Below are 15,570 nucleotides of genomic sequence, written 5' to 3' on the forward strand. Positions count from 1 at the left end.
ATAATCCGCTGTGTGAAATGACAAGTGTCACTGACATGAAATCCAGGCTGATCAGTAGCTGAGCAGTTTTCTCCATTTGATTCTGGAAATTAACACCTGTGGTGTGAAGCTCCTGAACTTTCCCTGCATGTAGTACTGTGGCTTTTTTTCGGCGCATGGTGTGCAGTCCTCTCTTCAAGCACTCTGGCACTGACCACTCCTTCTTGTCTCCCCTCCCTGTCCCTCCACTCTTTTCCACAGGGCTCCAGCGCTGCCTCCCAGACAAGCCGGATGCCAGTCCCCATGGCTTCAAAAACTAGACAAGGAAGCATGGAGAAATCAGGCAAACAGCACAAGCTGCAGGATCCACGCCAATACAGACAGGTAGTTTTACCCTAAACCCGGTATTTGGACGGACATTTTGTGTTGTTCATTTATTTAAAAACTCCAGTAACTGACTGAAATTATACCAAATATCAGATGCCTGAGGTCTAACTGGACATCCTGGATCCTGGGGGCATGACAGTACTGATCTTTTCACCATGCTTGTGCATGCACGTCTGCAATAAAACACCTGCTGCTTTTTTTGTTTGGTTGGGTTTTGGGTTGTTTGTTTGTTTGTTGGGTTTGGCTTTTTTTTTTTTTTTTTTTTTTAAACTGTGATATTCAGCTGTAATTTTAAGATGTCAACTACCTGTTTACTTTCCATTTGGTAAATGTGGTGGTTCCATAGGAGAACTGGGAATGCTTCTGTTCAGAGTCTTTACAGGAAGCCCTGGACACTAACCTGCTGGTGTAGGTGGCAGTGGGTGCACATTAACCTGCGGCAGGACGTCTCTTTCACGTTAATAACTCGCAGCATGGCCTGGATGTAGCGCCTGGTCTGTAACACGTAGGTCGCGCCTTCTCACAAAGCTCTCTTGGCTCTTTCTCTATGCACTCTCCGTTGGGTACTTTGGGTTTTCTACCAGGTCCAGTCCATGGCTGCAGGACTTAGCTCAGGCCTCCAACTGTTAGTTCTGATTCTCTGTAGGGCTCTTTTCCCAGGTCCTGTTGGTTTATCATGTTACTGGCTTTCTGACAAACTGTCTCCTGACATCTTTATTTGCAGGCTAATGGAAGTGCTAAGAAAGCTGGTGGGGACTATAAGGCTACTTCTCCTACCCTACCTGCTTCTAAGATCCCAGCCTTTTCTCCCACTTCTGGGAAGAGCAGCTCAGCACCTGCTTCTAGCGGTGACAGCTCTAACCCTCTTAATCCACCTACTAAAACCTCCATTCCTTCCTCCTCCCTTCTCGGTCCTCAGACAGGTCGCGTAACTTACTCTACCTCCCTCATCCCCTCTGTCTCTAACGGCTCCTCCAAGTTCCAGAGCCCCACTTATCCTGGGAAAGGTCACCACCTCTCCTTCTCACTGCAGACTCAGAACGGCCGACCACCCCCTCCTTCCTCCTCTACCTCCCCCCCCTCCTCTATCTCCCCTCCTTCCCTGAGCCAAGGTATGAAGAGCATCAGGACAATCCACACCCCTAGTTTCAACAGCTACAAGGCACAGAACGGGAATGCCGGCAAGTCCGCCCCATCCACGGTCAAGGAGCCATCCTAAAGGCTAAGCACAGCACACCCGCCAGGTCACCAAGGCTTTTTGTTCACTTTCAAAGAATCCACAGCCAATATTTTAACCAGGGAATGTAACCATTTTGTTGTATTGCTGGAGGCTTAATACTAATCACGTGCTAAATACTGAATTACTACACTAGATTAGAGTGAAGCTTTTTGGAAAACGGTTGCTGTTGTAATGATAAAAGAGCATTTTCTTTCTATAGGCAGCACCTCTTACAAAAAGTGTGAAGGTGTGTGAGTGAACTTGACTGCGTGTGCACAGCAGTGTACTAAGCATGGGGAATTGTATGGTTAAAAATTTACTAAGTTGTTTTGTATAAAGCTATTTTTCATTATGGGGTCTAGAAGTGAACAGAGATATACTAAAGTGTGATTATATTCAACTGTAAAACTGAAACTAAAATATTTTTCTTTTATTTTGGTGTTATTTAGCTTTGTTACAGATTTCTATTTTTGTCAACAAATGTCATGGTTCTTTTCGAGATCTTTTTGCCAAAACATTTTGATACTATTGTAATGTACATTTAAAAGTAGTATGCTGGACAGTAAACCTCTGCACAAGAGACAGAACAAGACTGGTCTTATGTGTGTATGAGGCAACTCAATTTATTGCACTGCCATTCAGATTATATTTAAGAATTTGCCAGCCAAGGAAAAAATAAATTGTTTTATACATATATAGATAGTTGCTGATTACTTTTTTTCTTAGCTAATTCCACCCTTTTTCCTTCAGTTTTATTTTACTGAGACCTGGTAGCCCATTAATGTATTGCATTGTGGATTTTAAAATGTATACTTCAGTACTGTTCTGTATACTGGCAAACTTCTGTACATATCTATAAATACCTATAAATAAATAAATACTGTATGTGGCTGGGCACATAGAGTAGTTTTACCACACCAAAGTTAATTTTTATGCATGCTTAAAAATATATATGGGGAAGGGTTGAAAAAGATGGCTATCAGTTAAATAGGAGAAGAGCAAGAAACTTGCATAACTAATGGTTTTGTAAATAAATTTATTTGTATAACACCATAATGTAATATACAGAACTATGATAAGCAAAGATCCTTACAAAAATAAAGGGCTGCATGCTTATATATTTGTATTTTGTCAGTAGTAACTTTTCGGATGGTCTCAATTGGCTGTTCAGCTGTTTGCCTGAAGATGTTAGCCATTAGGAGAAAACCTGATTTTCCCCAGATTAAGGCCATAATTTTAAAATGGGGTCTTTCAAATTGCTGAAACTCCAAGTTAGAAAACCAGCAAGCAAAGAAAAACCCTTGAGTGAGTGTATGAGTATCATCCCTTCCACCTTGAGGTATTCCTTGTTTTATTTCCCCGGGGGAAAGGGGAAGTTTCCTGAAAGCACCATTCCAAGGCTTCAGGTGGTGCATCACGTGCAGTTGGAGAATAAACAATGAGCCATCCCGCAGGAGCACAGCACAGTCTGCCTCCAGCGGGCTCAGGCCAGTGCCATTCCCTCCGCTGGCACAGCAGCAAAGGCACCTGCACAGGTGAGCACAGCAGCTGAGCCGAGCCAAAGAAAAGCGTGGGGCATGGACAGAGCTCCCACAGGAGCCCCTGCCAGCCAGGGGGGAACAGCAGGGACTGTGGCTCTGGTGCCTGCTCTCTCTGCTTTCTCAGGCACAGAGTACAGGATTCCCTGATCCAATTCCGTAACTCGTTATCAACCCCCTGTGCAACAGAGAGCACACAGAGCACCAGCAGGCTGGGGACCCTGCTCCCCCTTCACACAGCCAAAATGGAACCTCAAGGCAAATGATGGACTGAGTAGGATTTGTCTCTAAGCTGTTGGTCTGACACCTCTCACAGATTGGGCACTTATCGAAATAGTGACTTAATAACTGACCGCCTGTAATGGCACGTGAGGTGTTCCCCATGAGCCATGGCACTGGCAGGCAGGGTCCCCTGCGGCTCTGGCACTGCTCCCACAGCCGCTTCTCAGAGCCTCTGCAGGTGAGCAGCACGCTGTCTCTGGCTGAATTTAGACACGGACAATGTTTGTATAACTAACCAATGACCCTGCACAGTCACCGCTGTGCACGGGCAGTGAGGCAGTGCCGTGCTCTCTGCTCATGGTGGTGAATGTGAAAATTACCATCACGCAGTGAACTCTACAACCACCTGAGGCCTCAGCCACATTGTGACCTGCACCTTTGGTGCACCTGCTCAGTGCTGGGGTGCAGCACCCCCCAGAAAACAAGTCCCAGTCAGCTCATAACCCACTGCACAGGCAGCACTGCCGGGACAGCCACGAATCAGGCAATGTTTATTCCCTCTCCATCCTGCTTGTCCAGCAATGAAGTTATCAGGCTTTCACAAACACAGGCAGGGAGGAGCTGTACACAGTTCATCACCCAGCAAAACCATCAAGTCTGTAAATAAATTCCTTGCACACAGAAGCAATCAGACCTTGACACTGGGAATCGGACACACTGCAAACCGGTTACGAAGAGCAGTTTTGGTGGAGGCGGCTGCCACTGAAGTTTGGATCAAGGTCTGGGACAGGTACCAGTGCAACAGCAGCCCTGCCCCCAGCCCCACTGCTCTGAAATCCAGCAGTGAAGCAGCTCATTGAAGGAGCTGGAAGGTGAGCAGGACCTTCCTGCTGCCTGCCAAGGAGTTCACAGCAGAATAACCATGATCCCTGTGTCAGCTCCTACAGGGAGGGACTGCAGCAAAACCAAAGTGACACAGCACAGAGCCCCTGCGCTGGGCAGGACACAGAGGTGGAAAGGCAGAGCCAGAGAGGGAGCATATAGCAGGGAAAGGGGAGGATGTGCAGAACATCTGAAGTGTACAGGGCCAAAATCCATCTGATCCCCACTGAAAGACAACCCTTCCTTCAGGCTTAAAAACACATGGATTCAACAGCAGATGCTTAAGGCAGATTTTTAAGTCTCCTGCCTGGGAGCCACAGGCACATGCACCACTTCAGGGTGCATTGCAGCCCAGCTTTAAGCCATTCCCCCATCCAGGCCACACATCAGCCCACACCCCTTTCCAAAGGCAGGCACAATTAATTGGTTAATTACTATCAAAATGTGAATGGTGTTATGACCTGGCTTTGGCAATAAAAACACAGCTTTTTATAGTAAATGAGGGCACATTTCAAGTTCTTTCATCCTGTCTGAACAAAGTGGAGAGGCTCTCAGAGGCTGCACAAGAACCTGAGGCCCTTAATGTGCAGCTCAGCAAAGAATTTTCCTTCAGCTCTGCAGCAGCACAGAAGTTATGAAACTGTCTGGACTGTGGCCATGTCTTAATTCCACATCAACACTGCTGTGAGCAATACTAATGGGGACTGTAACAAGCCCTTTGAAGTCTTAAAAAGCAGTCACACAGCACCTTCCACACTCCAGAAAAGGCAGTTCAGACTAAACCACTGATCATCACTGAAGCAGGAATTGCTGTCAGGGACCATTTAAAAAAATCCAAACACTACCATTGCTACAAACACATTTTATTATTTCTCCATCAGATCTCAGCTTATCCTGTCCATAACAACTTGCAGCTTCACAGCTCCAAACAGTCCTCAGACCTGAAGTATTTTCCAAGCATGTCAGAATCCTTCTAATGAAATACAGAAACAAAAATTGGACACAAATAGCAATTGTTTAGAAATGCTGTTTAAACATTAAAAAAATTTCCTTTTTTCCTCCAAGACCAAACACTGGCACAGCTTTCTCAGGGAACTGTGGAGCTTTCAACTGTGGAAATATTCAACACCCAGCCATAGCCCCAGCCCAGAGCAATCCGCCCCGGCTGCACGTGGCTGAGCTGGGGGTGGGCTCAGTGATTCCTGCCCACCTCACCTGCTCTGCAACCCTGTGGAGCTGCCCATCCCACTGAATCCAGCTTCCAGAGGGAACACTGAGAGCATCCACCTCAGGACAGTCTACTGTATGCACAGACTTCCCTTCTTGAGTCAATCAATCACCCTTCCCTTCCACAGGAGAGGGAAAAAGAGAAAGAAAAAAAGAAATCCCCAACACAGTAAAAAAACCACTACAGATAAGGGTCTGAGGGAGCTGCTGTTAAGATCAGGGCATAGCAATTACTCGTAAAAATGTCTATTTTCTCAGCTGCCGCACTGGCTGGAATTTAAGGTGACCCAAATCTTGGCTGTCTTCAAGAGGCAGAAAAAACATCAGCGTTTTTCCAGCCTCAGATATGTAGTCACTAACTACTTTCTTCAGGAGGAGCTCAGTAACCTCCTCTCCCTGATGCCCCTGGCAGATGCTGCTCCCTGCATCTTTCCCCCCCAAGTAATGGGTTTCCCCTACATGTTCCACACTACCAGTGCCGCAGCAGAGAATACCATGCAGGCTGATGAGGTTAAATTAATTTGTACCTGCAGCACTGTCAGGCAGTACAAATCAAGTTTTGCATGTTTGTTTTCTAGTTCCTATTTTTTCAGAAGATCTTGTGTTCTTCATTTAAGACCAATTACAGATCTATGTTCTCAAAGACAAAAGCTGACAGCCACGTGCCTGGGTTTGGGAGTAAAATTATCCCTTACCTATAAACACAACAAAACAGAAATTAACCCATCAAAATGGCTGTCAAAGCAGAGGAAGGTGCAGACCCCCAGGCTCCCCCCTGTGCACCTCCCCAAGTACACTCCTCCTTCACTGAGAAGACCTTGGTGACTTCCTGGGGATGCTCAGCACACACTGATGAGCTTCTGAGACTAATGATGGGACAAAATACTCCTGTAAAAGGCAAGGGGTACTCACTGATGAACAGCATTAGAGGCAGTACAACACTGTATTCTGAAAGCCCAGTAAAATGTTCAAACACACTTTACTGTTACAACTGAAACAAAAAACATTCTCCATTACTCTGACCTTCACAAAACACACCTGTCCTTCCTGACATTGCACACAGGAAAACTGCTAATGCACCCACCTCCTGTCTGCTACAGGAGGAAAAAACAGTTTAGTTTGACTGGAGACCACAAGAACATGGCTCATTTTTAATGGAAGCTAGTATTAGATGCACCCAATTATGTGGTAAGAACTTTCACAGAGGTCAGCTGTTGTATCTGGGACTTTTCTTCACAGCCAATTTTTATAATGACTTCTCAGAAGGATCAAAACCACAGCAGATCAAAGCAAAGGACTGTTACAGATATTTGGGAAATAAATGAGGTCTGCCTAAAAGCACATCATCCAACACATCCCAGTACCACAACTCCTTTTTCTCACAGGAACTGGACACATTGAGAGTGGTTTAATCCTCTGCCATGCAAGAAGCAGTATAAGACACTAGGACACCCAAAGAGATGAATAGCTGCTTTGTTTTCAAACTAGGTGTGCAAGAGCATACAATAAAAAAATGTAACTGATAGAGTTCATACATAGATTAGTTTTTAGGGTAGAAACATGATTTTTTAGTTAAAATTGTAAGAAGTCCAAGACCCAAACTACAGTATTGTTCTGACTTGCAGACACTGATGCTCACTCTGACTTTACAAAACCTGCACATTAAACATAAACCCTCTTGCCAAGTATCTTAGAATCAAATTATGTACCAAGATGAAAATATTTAACCAATTGCATCTCTCTCATCTGCTGACCTGCCCAGTGTGGCCCGCCACAAACAAAAGATTAATGAGAGGTGTCCTTCATCCAGGAGGAAGGACAGGTTTGGTGATCCCAAGAGAAGTTGCTGACTGCAACTTATGACATTTCAGAACCATTCATCAGAAAGAATTCAAATCACACAAAGAGTCACCAAAACAATTTTATTTCCAGTGTTTAAGTGGGTATGCACACAGGCATGATACAGGTTTGGATTCATTAGGTCTTCATGCAGAATTATATTCTCGATAAAAGAAACCAGTTCCATCCAGTATCCACTATCTACACGCCTATGTTACAAACATTTATATCAAATCTGGTATCTGAAGAAAAGATACACATGTAATATGTACAGTTAAGTTACTTATTTTACAGAAAGATTAGAAATTCAAGTCACATAAAACTCAAAATCTGTATTAAAATTGGAAATATAAAACTCCAATATTTACTGGAATGCCTAAGGAATGGAAGCTCTGTAGCCACCTGTGTTAACATTTGTAAAATGTAATGAAACTCGTTAACAGTAAAATGCATTCATTTGTTTGCAATAAGTTTCTCTAATTTAGCAATATGGCACCCTAACAAACCAAATGAATTTATAATGAGGCACTTGTTAGTGACTAAACCAAAAGAACAATTTTCCTGCATACTAATGCCAGGCCAACTCTCAGTCAGAAAACCATGTATACACTACACAGCATGTTGCATCAGATGCTTTGTTCAACATTTGTATGCAGCCATCAAATATACTTTTTCTTAAAATATATATATATATACTTTAACTTTAGTGTTCTTCTGGCTGTGATAATGCACTGTGAAGACGTTCCACAGAGCACATTGATGAAACCAGCCCAAATGAAGGCTGCAGAACAACAACAGTACAGGAAAAAAATATTTATATATGTACACACACACACACACACACACACACACACACACACACACAGAGTTACTGGGAAGTGTAACAGTAAGTTAATGAATTGCTGCAGTGGACATATCTTCCCATTTCAAAGATACTGGTAAAATCGAGATCTAACCACTTGGGTCCCAGACAGTTTATGAGGATGGGCATCAACTGCAGGGCTGAAGTTGTTTTTGTTCATGTTCTGAAAATTTTCACCATTTACCTGGTCTGGTGGCTGAAATGGTCCCAAAGGTGGTGTTCTATTAATTAAAGTCAAGCTGCTGGAAGAGCTGCCTTCATCTGCCTGCCTCTCTGCAGATGAGGGCAGTTCCACCTTTGATACCTCTGCTAAGTTAGTGTTCTCAAGTCTGGGCTTTCCAGTTTCACCCGTATTAAGGTCAGTTGTGCTAGTGCGTAAACGTTCTCGTGCAAGCCAGTCCGAGATCGAGAGGTCCTGGGCTGGACATTTTGGCTTCAACCGAGTCACAGCTGAAAGCTCAGATTCTCTCTCTCCACTTTGACTTGGTTCTTGAGCTTTCCAAGCATTCAGGACACTTATTTCAGCAAAATCCCTCTGCCCTCCAAGTGTGTGCCTTCGTCTAATATTCTTTCTCTTTGCAGTCTCTGCAGAGTTAGCTTTTTGATTCCCAACTCCAAACATGTCATCAGCAGATGATTTGAGTCGCAGCTTTAACCTGTCTGTAATTTTAAGTCTCCACGTAGGTTCTTGTTTGTCAGCCTCACCTTTGACCGATGTAGCTAAACTGCTTGTAGATCTTCCTTTTTTCATGATGTCAAACATTTTGGTCACAGAAGGCAAGTCCTTCTCACTCTTTGCATCCCCTGACCCCTCACTGTCCGTTTTGTGCCGTGCAGACTTTCTCCTGGAGAGTGTATCACATTCAATGAGTTTGTGTGAGCTAAAAAGTCTGCGACTCTCTAACTTTGGCGTGGAACTTCCCTCAGTACAACTTACTTCACTTTCTTCAGAGTTCCTCCGACTGGTCTTTACCACTTCTGGAACTTTCCCTTTGGACAGCCTTTCAGCAGCAGCGCTGGTGGCAAAGACAGGGAAGTCACTTTCACTGTCTGTCTCCATAGGACGCCCTTCGCTGATCAATTCACTTCTCTCATCATCAGCATCTTCTCCCTTGCTTTCTGTCACTGACTGCACCTCAGGGCTCAGCATACTGGCATCTAACCCAGTCAGATACATAGTAGATGAAGTAGTTGAGTAATCTGAGGTGATGGAGCTGACATCAGCTGCTAAAAACTCATTGTGTTTAATTTCAGGGCTGGCTACTTTTTTGCATGAGTATCTATGCTGGGAAGCCTGGGAGGAAGTGCTTAGCATAGTGCCAGAGTCAGACACTGTCTCCTCAACCTGGGAAGAAGATTGTGAAATAGGCATTTTTGGGTTATTCTTCTGCATGCTTTGCAGACAATTGGTTTTTGATGATTTTGTACATTTTTCATGGTAAGGCAGTGAAGGTTCCTCTGTCAGGTTATTTTCTTTCTTTAATGACTTCTTTTCATCCTTTACAACATTCACATCTTTTTTACTGCTGTTCTCTTTTTCCTTCAGGACAAACATCCTTTGTTTTCTCCCTATCTCTCTCTCTCTTTCATATTCCCCTTTAGCTGTGTCCTCTTTTGCTGTGTCACCACGAGATTGTTCTGCAAGCTCCTTCTTGAAAAACACATTATCCAACTCATCCTCTGAGCTACTTGGTTGTGGTTTCTCTTTAGTTTTTTTCCGCTTGCGACTAGCTGCTGCAAAAATGGAGGACACAAGCAGTTCCTTGCTATACTGATCCTTTCCAGAACCCCAAGAACCCTGTTAAAAAAAGGGAGAGGGCACAGTTAAAGTCAAAAAGCAACATTCATCAGCCTGAAACAGTTTAAAAACAAGTAGAAAGCTTCACAGTAGAAAGTGCATCTTCATTCAGGAAACATTTACATGCTCTTTCTGTAGTTGAAATGACACTGCCCGAGAAGTCAATTCCCTTCCTGACCATTCCACTTTTTATCTGAGTCCCTTCAACTAGTTTGTGTGTACTACTATTTGGTTTTTGATTGATTAATAAAGCAGGCACCCTTACATTAAGAAAACCTTTTCAAGACTGGTTTGAATTGCTTCACAGACGCTTCACAATTCATCCTTCCAATGTCTTGCCTATTGATAATTGCTCCATTTTTCAGTTCATCTTTCACCTTTCAGACTGAGTTTGTAAACTAATTACTGCCAATAAAATGAATGTTATTCATAACTAGTTTATGTGTTAAGTGTAAGTTAAGTTTAATTTAAGTTAGTTTAAGTGTAGAAAATTTAAAACTAAACTCCCTTATTTTAGAGGAATTTACCTTTAAAATGACAGAAACATTAAAAGTACAAGCCAAATAATTTCATTTCATGAATTAAAAACTATTTTCACTACTCTAACATTACCACCTGCCCCTTCAAAGCTATGCACCTTTCCTACTTAGTGCCTCACTGCTACAGGCAGTGTGATCTGGTGTCCTGGAAACTGGGCTATTTTGAAGAAACAGCTGAGCCACCAAATATCCTCACAGAGCAGCTGTGTTGGCATCTCTACAATGAAGCAGAAGGATGCTTTGAGCCCAGTTCCCAGCTCCAAGGGGGGCATCAGTGCCACACCTGGAATGTGAGCCAGCAAAAAGCTGTGCCATGACCTCCCTGAGGTCAGCTGTGTTCTGCCCTGTCAGCCTATGCTACAGACACTGGTGTTAGAACTACTGAACAGCCCAGGAGACAAAGATTTGTCCACGTGTCAGGTGAGGGCTTTGTCACTGAACTGAGGACTGAAGGAAGGCCCATGTTCCAGTCTTGCCCTCCTGATTCATGAGGCACCGCTCTCAAGCACAGCAATACTTCCAAGGGAGATTCTGCGGAGCAACCTTTAACCACAGACTTTGCCTTCTTCTGAGAGGAGGAGCTATTACCTCCTGAAGAACAGGCTGAATTCTAAGTATATTTTCCTCAGTGAAACAGGAAACATAAATACTCTCTGTGAGTTAGTACTATGCCAACAACAGGAAACACACTATATATACATTTACCTCTATTAAATGAGATGCAAAAAGGAGGTTAAGTGCCCACAAATGTAAGAGCTTGGAACAAAGCTGTTGCTGTGTGCAGCTGACTGCTTTGATAGATGCAGCTAACTGCACACAAGTACTTTTCCAATTTAATACTTCAAAAATAGGCTATGAAAAAACAGTACTACCACTTACTCAAGAAATTCTACATAAGCTTTATAGTGCACCTGCATACCAGTGATTTAATAACAGAAGCATCTAACAGATTTCAGAAGCTTGTAACTGTATGGTATCAGAAAATTATTTACCTTCGATTTTGCTGAGTCACTAGTAGCTGAGTCTGTGGAAAAATTAAAAGAAATTCTGCTCAGTTCTGTGCAACATTTTAATTGTTGCTACAGACAATGCTGGACTTATGAAAAAGACAAGCACAGAACAAGATGTAAAGCAAATTAAAACCAGAACAAAGTGAATAGTCAGAGCTCACAAAGATGCAAGCTGCACCACAGAAAGCCACCGCCATGAAAGGATGCTGTGAATTGTAGGCAGAACCAGCTCAATGATAGGAATGGCAAAGGAGCCCTGTTCTTCAAAATAAAAAATAGAAATACTAATGTTTATTCGATGCTTTAAGTATACAGCCCCTGCAAAACCGCAGCTGAGAGACCTTTTCAGGATGGCACTGTGTACTGTGTCCTGAGATTCAGGATACACAAAGCAAAATTGGGTGTCTTTGTAGTTGGCTCCCTAGGTACAAATCATGGTTCTTGTAGTCATAGTCTTTTTGTGAGGTTTTAAAGAAATTAAGTCATATTTTCTGTGCAAAACCCCAATTATACATCTCTCTCCACCTCTTACTACATACAGGTAAAATTTTATTTTTAAATTGTCTAAATGTCAGCAGCTACCAGTTTTGTACTTTCCCACAACAAGCGCTTTTATGAAATGAAAAATGGACACCATAGTTTCACTGTCTCGCAAAACCCAAGATTATACAATTATAAAGGGGGTAGGAAGGGGCTAGCACAATGACTAAAAAACATGAACTTGGTACTTTCTCCCTGGGAAGAAAGAGCTGAGCCCCCTGCCACACCCCTTTTTGACACATGGCTAATGCTTTATGACTAGAAAGACTGGTAGACCATACCATGCTATTTCTCCTCAGGGTCTGCTTCAGAGATAACAAGAAACAGCAGAAAAACTTTTAAAAAGTAGCATTGATCTGTTCAAAATACTCTTAAAAGAAAATTTACAGCACAGATCAACTTGGGTTTTTTTCCATTTACAAGAAACGGGGGTTTCTGCAGACAAGGCAGCTACAGTGTGGGCAACAGTCCTCCTTCTTCCTACAGTTCCAGCTGTCCATCAGTGACATCACAGAATCCACTAATGACATCACCGTGTGATAGACTCCTCCCACTTCGCCTGTTACAACATCAGTACAAAGTGACTGTTTCAGTAAGTGCTGAACAACCCTTTGAAAACTGAAACAAAAGCTAGAGACCAAGGGATAACATTCGTGGGATACAACATGCTGGGTTAGTGCAATAGTAGAGTGAAGGGAGGAGGGGAAAAAAGTCACCAAAAAAGAGCCTGTAATGCTTATCCTTAGCCACAAAAGAGGATGGCATTTATAAACAGAAGAAAACCAGCTTTAGTATAAACATACTGCAACATACTTCAAGTGTCCATCACTTGACAAGAAAACATAACTCAATTTTTTGCATTCCTAATTTTGGGAAGGATCAATATTAGAACACCACTGATGATCAGCCTTTCTGCCATCACAACAAACCACTTTATAGCAGCGTATCTGCTTGACCTCACGATGATGGTTGCATGGGTTACTGTGAATAAATAAAATACTATGTGCAAGCCTCATCTTTTAATGATTAAATTCCTGTTAGACAAAAAAATTCTTCCAAATTATATCATGCATGATTATCAACAATTCAAGTCTTTAAGAAGTGTTAAATGATCTTTCGGAAAAGAGGAAAACATTTGATTAGTAAAAGAAAATAGGAAGAAAGAGTTACACTGAGTTAACAGAGTAGGTTATTCTAGCCTATGGATTAACACTGTCCAGGCAAGAGTTACCTGATACGTCTCCAGGAGATACTCCCGTTCTTCCAATGTTGGTGAGTAAATGATCTATGTTTGGCACTGGCTGAGATTCTACAGTGTTTTCCTCCTGAACTGCTGTCTACATTAATAAACAAAGATCTCTTCATCATCGTTTCACAAATAGTTCATTACGATTCAACAGCATTTAGAAAACTGCATTATTCACCTGAAGAACACGAGGAAAGCGTGTCCTATTTTCCTTTATGCTTTTAAAACAAATGCATGGCTTGCTTTTTAAAAAAAAAAATAAAATTCATTACTATAAGGACTGGAAAGCTAAAAAGGTGCTTCTGAAGAGCAAACCATACAGTGACACAGTAAAAAATATACAGGCGTTCTAGAGGCAGCAGAAGCAGATTCTAAACTAAGGCAGATAGAACACAAGTATTTATGCCATAATACTTACAAGAGGTTCTTCAGCATCATCTTCTGTGAAAAACCAGTCATGCTAAAAGTTAAAATAAAAAAGGTGAAAACCCCACAGGAAATATAAAACCCAAATGTGGCACAATCAAAGACAGATTTATCTAAAAGTGAGAGTTTGATGGATAAATACCAGACCCAAACTGGCCCAATGAGGAAAAAGCTGGTTGATCTTTGTACGATCTTATTTTTTAAGTAATGAAATGCATCCACTTACTTTTTGGATGAGTGTTTCTACAATTTTATATTGGTCTGGCATGTGCGTAACCATGTGTGTCATGTTATCATCAGATGTCCTCACAAGTGTTGGACCAAATACTATTGCCAGGTTTCTTGGCTCCATCTAAGAAATGAAATATTTCCACATCATACATTTATAATGAGAAAATACAGCAATATGGGCTAAGCATATTAATGTAACACTATTAATATATATGAGCACCATTTAAAAAAAAAACATGAAAAGAGTTTTTTAAAAGTACATTACTGACTCGGGTAGGATGTCACACTACACCAAAACTCTTCAAATGCAGCTGCAATAAATGTACCCAACATTTCTGCAATCCACAATTCCAGCCTTCATTAACCTAGTGCAAGCAAATGGCTCCACAAACAGAAAACTCAAGAACCCAGACATATTCTTTACACTTTCAGGGGGATTGTTTCTTCCTTCCTTAAAGAAACACTGATGCTTGGAAACATTAATGTTTTAAGAATTTTTTGTTTTATAAAAAGGCATTGATAGCTCCCCACTTTCTTTCCTGAAAACATTTTCCTGACATGCACAAAAAATTAAGCTGATAATTAAATACTGTATTATATCTACTGACAAAGACCTCATTCAATTTGCACCAACTTCAGAGGAGATGGAAGAACAAACATCACCGACCCAAGACATCTGTGAGACAGGCTGGGTGTTATGTGATCAGACATTACTTCACAAGTGAATTAAGTATATGACTAATGTTACATCTCTGAAAAATAATTTCAAGAAGCAACAGCAGAACTTACCTTCTATTTTTGCTTAATTCTTTCACTTAGACTCTACTGTTCTGGTACCAGTAATGTACAAGAGGCAAAGACTTTGTGCTTATCAGAAGTTGCAAACATGACACAAGTCCCTAATGCTCTCTTAAACTGTGTCTTTTGATAAGACACAATTGTAACAACACCTCATTTGTCCAGCCTTACATATTTAGTAACATTAACAGTATTTAACAACATTTATACAGCCCAACAAAACAATAAAATGACAAAAAAGCTTCCTTTAGGCACTGTATTTAAAAATGACATTTACTATTATTTCCTTATAATATCATCTATAATTTCACTAAAGTTTATAATCTGTTGATTTTTTTTTTTATGAGCATGCAAATACTTTTCTTTCGCATTTCACCGGAAGGTATTATTTGCAGAACCTTCCATATTCACCTCAACTGATCTTTTAAATGATTTAAATTATTTGGCCACAGGCTCTTCTATATACTATCAGTTACATAATTTTTTTTCTTGTATCCTGGTTATTGGTAGCCAAGCCACCATGTTACCTGCCCTGAGGTAAACATCCATAAGCACACCCATCTTACAGACAGTTCTGCACTCAGCTACCTCTTCCTGAGAGCTGAAAAAGGGGACGCTATTATTATTACTGAAGGATTATAGCACATATATATCTAATACCTTGTTCTTTTCTGAGTTCTCTGCTACTGTCTTCAGGTGTGCAGAAAGAAACTTCAGAGTCTCATAATGGTGTTCAGGTAAATCATGAATCTGAAATAAACAATCACTATTCAGAACACTAAACATTTAACGCTGATTTTGTAGTGCACCTACAACACAACTGATTT

The 15,570-nt window shown here is 41.7% G+C and overlaps 2 protein-coding genes across 30 annotated transcripts in view; one reads left to right on the top strand and one right to left on the bottom strand.

The window, feature by feature from the left end:
• The window catches only part of KIAA1217 (KIAA1217 ortholog), a 354,640-nt gene extending 351,937 nt beyond the window's left edge, over positions 1-2,703 (top strand). For 21 of the 23 annotated variants that reach the window (XM_088051935.1, XM_088051930.1, XM_088051956.1 and 18 more), the window contains 2 exons: positions 241-363; positions 1,091-2,703. In XM_088051935.1, the coding sequence (XP_087908061.1) occupies positions 241-363; positions 1,091-1,585 (618 nt within the window). In that variant the 3' untranslated portion in view covers positions 1,586-2,703. Of the gene's footprint in view, positions 1-240 lie in introns of all 23 variants that reach the window. The other 2 variants (XR_015771982.1, XM_088051976.1) reach the window with 2 other exon arrangements.
• Positions 2,704-7,362: 4,659 nt separating this feature from the next.
• ARHGAP21 (Rho GTPase activating protein 21) overlaps positions 7,363-15,570 on the bottom strand; it is a 113,995-nt gene continuing 105,787 nt past the window's right edge. For all 7 annotated transcript variants that reach the window (XM_088052140.1, XM_014248602.2, XM_014248604.2 and 4 more), the window contains 6 exons: positions 15,404-15,493; positions 13,941-14,066; positions 13,707-13,748; positions 13,274-13,379; positions 11,485-11,516; positions 7,363-9,953 (listed from right to left, as the gene is read on the bottom strand). In XM_088052140.1, the coding sequence (XP_087908266.1) occupies positions 8,220-9,953; positions 11,485-11,516; positions 13,274-13,379; positions 13,707-13,748; positions 13,941-14,066; positions 15,404-15,493 (2,130 nt within the window). In that variant the 3' untranslated portion in view covers positions 7,363-8,219. The remainder of the gene's footprint in view (positions 9,954-11,484; positions 11,517-13,273; positions 13,380-13,706; positions 13,749-13,940; positions 14,067-15,403; positions 15,494-15,570) is intronic.

Source organism: Pseudopodoces humilis, chromosome 1 (genome assembly GCF_049639895.1).
Source record: "Pseudopodoces humilis isolate 2021_Gansu_Grassland_sample_001 chromosome 1, ASM4963989v1, whole genome shotgun sequence".
Lineage (NCBI taxonomy): Eukaryota > Metazoa > Chordata > Aves > Passeriformes > Paridae > Pseudopodoces > Pseudopodoces humilis.